Genomic DNA, 9,803 nt, shown 5'->3' on the forward strand with positions numbered 1-9,803 from the left:
TTGCAACTCGCTGACAGAGGTCACAGAGCCAGGAAGTAATGATGTAGCATTTGTTCCCAGGCTCGTTCACGGCCAAAATCCAAATAACCACTAAGCTATACTGCCTCCCAAGCATTAGCAAAACGAGCAACCCTCCTCGATCCTTCACTGCTTTAGAGAACAGCCTTCGTAAGTCTAGCGGAGAGACTGGCCTTTAAGCCCGAGACATAACACACGTCGCCTTCTTTCTTGTACTTGCAATCACGTGTATAGTTACTCAAAGGAAAAATACCTAAAGATTACGGGTTTGAGCCACATTTTCAATGGGGTTCAGCCTCAGGACATGGCCACTACTGAAAGCACATTCATTGATTCATTCTTTACTCAGTCAACACTGAGTACACACTGTCTGAGGCATTCAGGACGCAATAAAAAATAAGAGGCCACTGGAATCCAACGAGGTAAGTCCTGTGGGTAAGGAAATGGGATGTGTCAGGCCAGTGGCCAAACCCAGTGCAGAGGAGGTGAGGGAGCCACATCCCACCCAGGAGGGCAGAGTTCTGCATTCCCTCAGTGTTGGCTGTTACCACATGGTTACGTGAGTTATCCAATTTCCCCAGGAAGATATGTTTGTTCTTCTCCATTAGTTGACGAGAAGTAAAGATACCTGTTATGCATTCTCAGTGCTTTGGCTGAGACTTTTTGTTGACCTGGGAAAAGTTTCCATATGATAAATATTGGGCCAAACAGAATCAGAAGACCATTTGGGGGAAATTGGTGGAAGATCAGAAGCCAGTTTTCAAGTTCTTGCCTCAGCAGTGAGGAGTATATTCATCCATTCCTCAAGCTCTCAGAATGCCTCTATAACCTGGTCTGGTGCCAGGGCCTAAACAGTACCCAGAACATGCAAACCACAGCTCATAAGGATGAGAACACCAACATGGAAAGCATGCAAATAGCAAACTCCCACGTATTTATGAAAATATGGCTAAAACCTAGGCGAATGGTAAGAGATTAAAAATATCCATATAAGAGGCAGAATTTGTTTGGGAAATTTATGTCACGACCCACATTTTCACCTAGGTCTTATTAGGGAGCCCAATAGGACACTATGGCAAACACAGTTTTTGGAATTTGTCAAGAAAAAACTCCAGTGGTGGAATTCTCTCTTAGAGCCAGGGAAGGGTTTTAAGTCAGCTTTTTTTTTTCTTTTTTGAATCAAGGTTACATTTTTCTGAGATTGAAGCCAGGTTCCAATTGTGCAGTAACTTCTTGTGAGAGCCTAGAACCATGAAGGTGATGGGGGTCCTTCAAGGCCCCAACAGTGTTGGCTGAGCACCGTGCCAGACACGTGACATAGAATAGCTCACGTAACCCTCAAGCATACTCCTACCAGGAGATATTATTCCCATTTTACAGAAGAGAAAAGTTGAGATTCCAAAAAGTTGTAACTTACCCAGATCACATAGCTCATAAGCAGCGGGGCTCGATTCGTACCCAAATATGCGAAATTCTAGAAGATGGTCTCCTGAAGTCAGTAAGCTGCTAGAATAAAGTGCTACATGGGAGCCATCTTGGAAAAGCCTCTTTGAGCTACAAGGGACCACATTTTTCCTGAGCTCAGAATTGCCTGGATTGCAGTGTTTAACACGATGCAGCTGCAGACCTTGGCCTAAAGTGAATGAGGCTGAAGAGCCACCCTTTCCAAAGGAGCTTCACCTGCATGTCACCCAGGTGTGCACCTGACAGCGGTTTCCTTCTGTATTTAAAGCCACCTCACGGGGCAAGGGGAGCTCTGGTTCGTGGGAAACTAAGTATAGGTCTCGCAGCCAGTGGGGGCTCCTGATGGCATCATGTGGCTGCTGCAGCCCCTCTTGCTCTGTGTTCCCTTGTCTCTCGCTGTGCGTGGCCAGCAGAAGCCCCAGGTACCAGATTATCCCGGGGAACTCCATTGTGGGCTCCAGAGCCTTCAGTTTGCCATAAACCCGAGCCCCGGGAAAGCGACTCCTGCACTCATAGCCTGGGGTAAGTTGGACAACCCCCCCGGCTTAGGGGCTTAGCGCTCTCACCCTCCTAACACTTTCCCCCTTTGGTGAACTCTGCAGGTACTCCTACAGATCAAACCCTCTAAGATGTAACTTCTGAATCCGAGCCCCCTCTTGTCCCTCTCTCTCTTCGCTGCTGCCCCTCAGGGTCCAATGGGCAAGGTTGGCGGTCCTTTCCCAGCCCTGGTGAGTGTGGAGACTGACCACCTGTGCTTTTTGCTCCCCTTCACCCCCCAGACAATCGCGGGCTGCCACACAGGCTGCAGAACAACTCCGGCTGCGGTACCTGGGTAAGGGAGAGCCCGGGGGGCTCCGTGCTGTTAGAAGCGTCTTACAGCAGCTGCTATGTCACCGAGTGGGTGAGCACGACCCAATCCCCAGGAACGTCGAGGCCCCCCACCCCAGCATCCAGGGTGACTCCCCAGGACTCCCACTACGTCATGACAGTCGGAGTTGAAGGCACAGATGCGGCTGGGCGCAGGGTTACCAATACCAAGGTGCTCAGGTGTCCTAGGAATCCCCCAGGTAAGGGCTGGAAGCTCTCGGGTTCTCGGTGGTGCTGAGCTGCCTGGAATGTGTTCTTGGGCCTCTTCTACCCGCTCTGTGCAGCGATAGTGACCCCTGCCACTCCTGAAGGACTCCCCTCCAGCTACCCTGCGCACACAGCCCTTAGGATAACCACCACTAGAGCAACTATTCAGCACGAGGCACGGTGGAGAGTGCTTCACTGTCCCCTCCCTTGTCCTAACCGGTGCCTTACACGCTATCTATCGCTGCCCCCAGCAGCAAGCTTGGCCAAGGGCCCCTCCCAGTGGGTGCCGGGGCTGGGATTCAAACCAGAATTAGCCCAGAACCTGGAGCTCCTCAACCTTGAGCCGCTTCAGGAGAAAACTGAAGCTACCAAGGACACCTGGCAGATGCCTTCCAGGAGCAACTGTGCCCTGAAAATAGGACTCCACCATTTCAGCTGGAGGCAACTGGATCATTCAGCTGGGGAATTAGCAGGAAATGTGACTCGTACTAGGCTTCGGTGAATCTTGCCTTGTCCTCTGCGAGCCCTCCCTCAAAGTCCTAGTGGATTCCAACCTGTAGTCCCCTCTTCTACCCCACCTTGTACCCAAAATGTAATCCAGAGGGATAGCACTGATGAAAATGCAGGCTCCCGGTCCCTGTACCAGCCCTACGGTACCAGAACCTGCATTTCAGAACAATCCCCTGGTAATTCCTAGCTCTCAAAGATGGAGTAGCATCTCAGCAGAACAGAAGGAAGGATATCTTGCTTGAAGCAAAGCATAAAGGGCCCCACTGCACCTACAGCTCTTGCTGGGACTCTCTTCTTTCAAAATGTACTAGTTTCAGGGGACTCTTCCCAGGGGACTTAATATTGACTTGACTTCCTGAAATGTAATTGCTAGTATGTACTATGGATCCACCCTGATCATCGGGGCATCTGTGGGAATTTTGATACTTGTTTTTAAGTTTGCATATTATTGATTTAGAGACCGCATAAATGGGGTAGGGGCAGAGAGGGGAGAGAGAATTCCAAGCAGGTCCCATGCTAGCACAGCTCCGAGCCTGATGTGAGATTCGAACTTCCAAACCAGGAGATCATGAACTCAGCTGAAATAGAGTCATCCAGGTGCCCCAAATTTTGATACTTTGTAATTATCTTTTTTTTTTTTTTCTTGAAAGACCAAGCTTTGGTATCGAGCTTAAGTCCCTCTCCTCTTCAAAACGTAGCACTAGAAGCTCCAAACGCTGACTTGTGTGACTCTGTCCCAATGTGGGACAGGCTACCATGTGCTTCTTCACCCATCACTCAGGCAGACTGCAATAAGCTTGGTTGCTGCTACAAATCAGAGGCAAATTCCTGTTACTATGGAAACACAGGTGAGTTCTTGCATCTCTGAAACCAGTTAAGATCTGGATTACTCGCAACTAAACCCGGAGAAGGGTGATCTTCCCTCCCCCTTACCCCCACCAGAAAACCAATGTTTAAAGATGACCAGAAGTTGAATGTATAAGCTATGAACGCATCCTAGAATACTTGACCCTATGCGCTCACTTTCTACAGCCTTCCCTTGCCAATTCTCCTAGAAACCAAAATATTCAATGAGCTCCAGAAGCTAAGGCTATGTGCAAAAAAGCCAGTTGACAGAAATTGAAGATTACGAGCCACCTTGGGAATAAATAGGTTAAGTGTCCACAGAGCCTCCTCTCAAGACTCCCTGTGTGTCCCAAATCCTACTCTAAGGTTTTCTAATGCAAAACACGTACAGGCAGCCCTCTATTCTAAGCTCTGAATACTGACTGATAGGTATAATAGTACTTTGTCTTATTGTACGGAGGAGGCTAGAGTTAGGAGGTTACATGCTTTGCCTCAAGTTGCTCAAGTAGTGGAGGCAACATTCAAACCCAGGGGCTCCTGAGGATGCTCATTCAGTGCTTTAATTAGGCTCAGACAGCTGAACATGCAGCAAGGTCGCTAGCGGGGACTGGCAGCTTCCCGGGGAGGAGGGATCAAAAGTAGCTAAATGTCTAGCTGGCTCAATACCGGGAGGGAGGACCTGCTTTCAGCACAGCAACTCTGATTTCTCAGTGACCTCACGCTGTACCCAAGACGGCCACTTCTCCATCGCCGTGTCTCGGAACGTGACCTCACCCCCACTGCTCTTAAATTCTCTGCGCTTGGCCTTCGGGAAGGACCACGAATGTAACCCTGTGAAAGCAACACGTGCCTTTGCCCTGTTCTTTTTTCCATTTAATTCCTGTGGCACCACGAGATGGGTAAGAACAGCTGAGTTTTGGCCCTGTTCCTAACTCGAAGTCAGAAAGAAATGTCCTAGTGGCAGGGCAGGAGTGGTGGAGTCTCTTAGCCAGGAAGGATACAGCTGACCACCTCTTGGTCCGGAGGATGGTCTCTAGGACAGAAGAATGCTTCATGGGTGAGAAAGCAGAAAACTTCCCTGGGTGTTCAGCTAAGATCCTAATTGTGCCGGAGCACTTCTACCGAGCCACACACGAGGACAAGTAATAGGTTCTTCTTGCCACACTGCCCTGGGAAGCAAGCAGGGAAATTGGCTGACCGTGGTGGTCATGTTCCTGGCTGCCTCATCGGAGTGCTCAAAGCCCTATTCTCTTATGCTGAGCTAAGTGAGGTGAGAAGGTCCCAGGTGAGTTAATGCCACCTGCTCTTGCCTCTGCTCAAGGGGAAGAAAATGCAGCCTGTGATGGGGTAGCCTTGCTGGCTGCTAGATCAGAGCAAATTCTTTTTTTTTTTTTTTTTTAACGTTTATTTATTTATTTTGGGACAGAGAGAGACAGAGCATGAACGGGGGAAGGGCAGAGAGAGAGGGAGACACAGAATCGGAAACAGTCTCCAGGCTCTGAGCCATCAGCCCAGAGCCCGACGCGGGGCTCGAACTCACTGACCGCGAGATCGTGACCTGGCTGAAGTCGGACGCTTAACCGACTGGGCCACCCAGGCGCCCCTAGATCAGAGCAAATTCTGAGTGATAGGGCACCTGGCTAGCAGGAATGGCCACACTCCTTTGCCCATACTTCTAGGTCACTGGAGACCAGGCAGTATATGAAAATGAGCTGGTCGCAGCTAGAGATGTGAGAACTTGGAGCCATGGTTCTATTACCCGTGACAGTATCTTCAGGTAAAGGTCTGAGTTAACCTCACCCCGCTGGACCAGAATGACTTCCCTTCCATAAAACAGGACTCTAGGGTAAAGCCCTGAATCCACAGAACCTCTGGTCATGACCAGAGACCCATCTACTGCCTTGGCTGTCTGATCTTACTGACCATATCGGATCAGATCTCCCTGCATCGCTGCCACTGACTTCATTTAAGCCTCAAACTCCCCCGGACTCCTATTTCACTGACCGGGACTTCCTTGTGTTCATTTTGGCCTTCTCCCTTCTGCCTGCATAGTCCACCCTGTAGCAAAAAGAATCCCTTAACACCTCACATTTTACACTCAAAGCTTCCTCCTTGTCCTGACATAGCTTAAACTTGATATGAAGGTAATTTGTAGGACCTTGCATGAAACACTGCCTATTTCCCGGTCTTACCCCATCTTCTGTGAAATGCCATCTCTCTCTCCCTGTTTCCAACCCTGGACTGTGGTCTCAGGAGACTATATAGAAGGACCAACTCTGGCCTCTGTTCTCTGCTGTTTCTCTCCCTCCTCTTACCTCTGTTACTACTTACCTTCCTTCATAGCCACTCCCTACAGGATCTTCCCTGACAACCTTCTCTACAAAAGGCACAGGTTTCTCACAGTATCACGTCTAAGTCTTGCCTGGTTCCTAGATCTCCAACGCTCAAACACTGATCCTGTCTAGGTCTTAGTCCCCCCAGCTAAGATCTAGTTCCCACAAGCTCCGAAACCATACCCATCCTGTTGACAAACTCGTCCCATGCCTAGTGTATAATGGTTCCTAAAAACCTTTAAAACCTGAAAGGTGGGGGCCCATCCTACCACCCACGAGAGCTAACAAAGATCATGTTTATCCATAGGCTTCGAGTTAGCTGCAGCTACTCTGTAAGGAGCAATGCTTTCCCGCTTAGTGTTCAGGTGTTTACCATCCCACCACCCCATCTGAAAACCCAGCATGGACCCCTCACTCTGGAACTCAAGATTGCCAAAGGTGAGACCCTCCTGGCTAGCCTACAGTCTTAAAGCCTTATTACTTCTCTTGGCATTAGGAGACCAACTTGGTTGGGGCACCTGGGTGGTTCAGTTGGTTAAGCATCCGACTCTTGGTTTTGGCTCAGGTCATGATCTCCTGGTTTGCAGCCCCCTGCATCAGGCTCCAGGCTGATGGCCCCAGCCATGCTTGGGATTCTCTCTTCCCTTTATGCCCCACCTCCCACTTGTGTACTTGCTCTGTCTAGCTCTTTCTCTCTCAAAATAAATACTAAAAATATTTAAATAGACCAAATTGGTAATAAGATACTTGCTAGAGGTGCTCATATGGGCGATGGTCTGTCTCAGGCCATCTAGAGAGTTCTAGCTCTGTCCTTAGTGCTCCAACCCACTTTGGCCTCTTGCAGATAAGCACTATGGCTCCTACTACACTATTGGTGACTACCCAGTGGTAAAGTTGCTTCGGGATCCCATTTATGTGGAGGTCTCTATCCGCCACAGAACAGACCCCTCCCTGGGGCTGCTCCTCCATAACTGTTGGGCCACACCCGGCAAGAACTCCCAGAGTCCGTCCCAGTGGCCCATTCTGGTGAAAGGGTAAGTGGCTTCTCCGTGTACCTGTGCTGGGGTCCCCCATGGAAGCCCATCCTGACTGCTGGATATCTTTGCTTAGATGCCCCTACGTTGGAGACAACTATCAAACCCAGCTGATCCCTGTCCAGAAGGCCCTGGATACACCATTTCCATCTTACTACAAGCGCTTCAGTATTTTCACCTTCAGCTTTGTGGACACCATGGCAAAGTGGGCACTCAGGGGACCGGTATGATGTGTATTCTGCCCTGTGTGTTCCTCAGCAGGGCTCCGAATGCCCCCTCCCCAACCGCCAACTTGGAATCCTTTCCACATCCCACCAGTCCTTGGCCAAGGCTGCCCTTTGATTTTGGCTTGTTGGTACTTCCTCAAAGTGATCTCTGATCCCAATGACACAAGTGTCATCTGCCCTCTAGACTCTAGTTCTTCAGTGCTATTGTGATATTGGCTTGGGGTGTCCAGATTTGCTGTTAAGTTTCTTTCAACCTCTTCCCGGGGAGGTAAGTTTTAAGACTTCTGAGGTGGTTCTCCTCCATGATCTCCATTCTGTTGGCTCCCAGGTGTATCTGCACTGTAATGTATCCATCTGCCAGCCTGCTGGGACCTCCTCCTGTAGGATAACCTGTCCTGTTGCCAGGCGTGAGTATCCACACTGTCTACACTGGAGGACCAACTTGAAATAATCTGGAGTCCCACCGCTAACCTCTCTTGCCCTGTGGGCAAATGATTCCAAGTGAAGATTGATTTTTCTTAATGAGGCTGCCTCAAGTATTTTGAGGCAATAGAACAGACAAGCAGCTTCCTAGAATTCCAAGCCTTTTAAATAGGAGCTATCAATCCTCCAGTAACTCTCAGTCTTTGCTTTTTCCATATACATTATGATTAAGCCAGGAATCAAACTGGCTCATGACCTACCTATGGCTCAGTCTAACAAAACCCTTGTTATCAGGCTAGTTCACAAATCTAGATGTTTACCCCTGCTCGAAGGCAGGTCTGGCAACATGACCTGAAGATTTATAGGTGGCATATGATTGCCGACAGAGTATCTACTTGAGTTGATCAGAGCCAATACTCTTGTTACATGTCTGTGTTCCTACCTAGTCCACTAACTTTTACCTGTCTAGCCCCTGCATTACTTGGGATTCGTGAGCCCCTTCTGGCAAAAATATATTCCTGGTAATGTAATGAGAGTCATGAAATACTGCATTAAATACTTAGGATCTAACTCCAAAAATATTCTGTACGCTCCTAAAGAAACTAAAACTTAGATGGACTTTTCCAAAGTCCTATAACTGGTAATAGAAATGGGATTCATAAGCTACCAGTTACCTTTGTAGCTTAGGAAAGTGTGTTGGTATTAACAGGTTACTGTCCAAATGACTCTTCTAGAGGACGATGGCAATTTGGGGAAAGGCTAATATCCTAATCTCTATTAACAAATTCTGGCGAAACTGAGGTAGCAGTGTTCATATAAACTCAGACAAGACTTTATATCTAACACCTTAAGGAGGTTCTGTGTTTTCCTTACTGTTTTAAGTTAATTCTCTTTGAGAGAGTGCGAGCAGGGGGCAGAGAAAGGACAAGCAAGATCCCAAGCAGGCTCTGCACTGTCAGGGCTGAGCCTGATGTGGGGCTCGAACTTAGTGAGATCATGACCTGAGCCGAAATCAAGAGTCAGACGCCTAACCAACTGAGCCACGTAGGCACCCCGTTGTTGTTTTTGTTTTTAACGAGGTTTTCTGAAGGCATGGAATGGAGCTATACATAGTGAGGGACTTAACTCTCCAACTCCCACCCCCACTGTGTGCAAAGAGTCTGACTAATCCCTAGCTCTCTTCTCTCCAACAGGAAGAAGACGCTCTGACCTCCATCTTGACAGCAGTACTGCTAGCATCTCTAGCAAGGGTCCCATGATTCTACTCCAAGCCACTATGGACTCTGCAGAGAAGCTCCACAACAACTCAAGTGAGTGGGAAGAGACCCAACTAGCTATTTGAAGCCTCATACCTGAACCACTAGTCAAACCAAAGCTACTTCCTCATCCCCACTTCTTATCCCGTGCTAATACGACCAGTGTGAATCTCCAGTTGACCAGCTTGGCTTTCCTAAAGAGCATGCGTGTTTTTCAGGCTATGGTATCACTTGGTTTTGGTATTGGTTAACCTCCTTGTCCATCCTACAGGTTCTATAGACTCCCAAGCTCTGTGGATGGCAGGCCTTTCCGGGACCCTAATCTTTGGATTCTTGTTAGTGTCCTACTTGGCTATCAGGAAACGGAGGTGAATTATTCCAGTTGTGTTAATAAAACCAGATTGCATTACCAGCCTGTGCCCAGCCTCTCATTCGAAAGGTAAAGCACTATTGTAAGTAAAGTCCTCTATCTGCTCTGGGCATCTCCTCTCTCCAGCCTGGGGCATTATTTTGCATGACGGTAGAAGAAAAACAATGATACCCTAGGTTTTGACTCCAGCCAGCCTTTCCAGCTTCCAAATAGAATAACGTTGCAGTAGACTCATAGTTGGATGACCA

General features: G+C 48.6%; 1 protein-coding gene across 1 annotated transcript; it reads left to right on the forward strand.

Annotated features, from left to right (window-relative positions):
- The first annotated feature begins 1,832 nt into the window (after nucleotides 1-1,832).
- Nucleotides 1,833-9,557, forward strand: ZP4 (zona pellucida glycoprotein 4). Its single transcript, XM_045439788.1, has 11 exons — nucleotides 1,833-2,004; nucleotides 2,262-2,549; nucleotides 3,765-3,914; nucleotides 4,624-4,811; nucleotides 5,592-5,689; nucleotides 6,553-6,683; nucleotides 7,090-7,279; nucleotides 7,356-7,503; nucleotides 7,835-7,913; nucleotides 9,123-9,239; nucleotides 9,457-9,557. Exons 1-11 carry the CDS (start codon nucleotides 1,833-1,835, stop codon nucleotides 9,555-9,557), a joined length of 1,662 nt encoding a protein of 553 aa, XP_045295744.1.
- Nucleotides 9,558-9,803: the final 246 nt, after the last annotated feature.

Source organism: Leopardus geoffroyi, chromosome D2, assembly GCF_018350155.1.
Source record: "Leopardus geoffroyi isolate Oge1 chromosome D2, O.geoffroyi_Oge1_pat1.0, whole genome shotgun sequence".
Lineage (NCBI taxonomy): Eukaryota > Metazoa > Chordata > Mammalia > Carnivora > Felidae > Leopardus > Leopardus geoffroyi.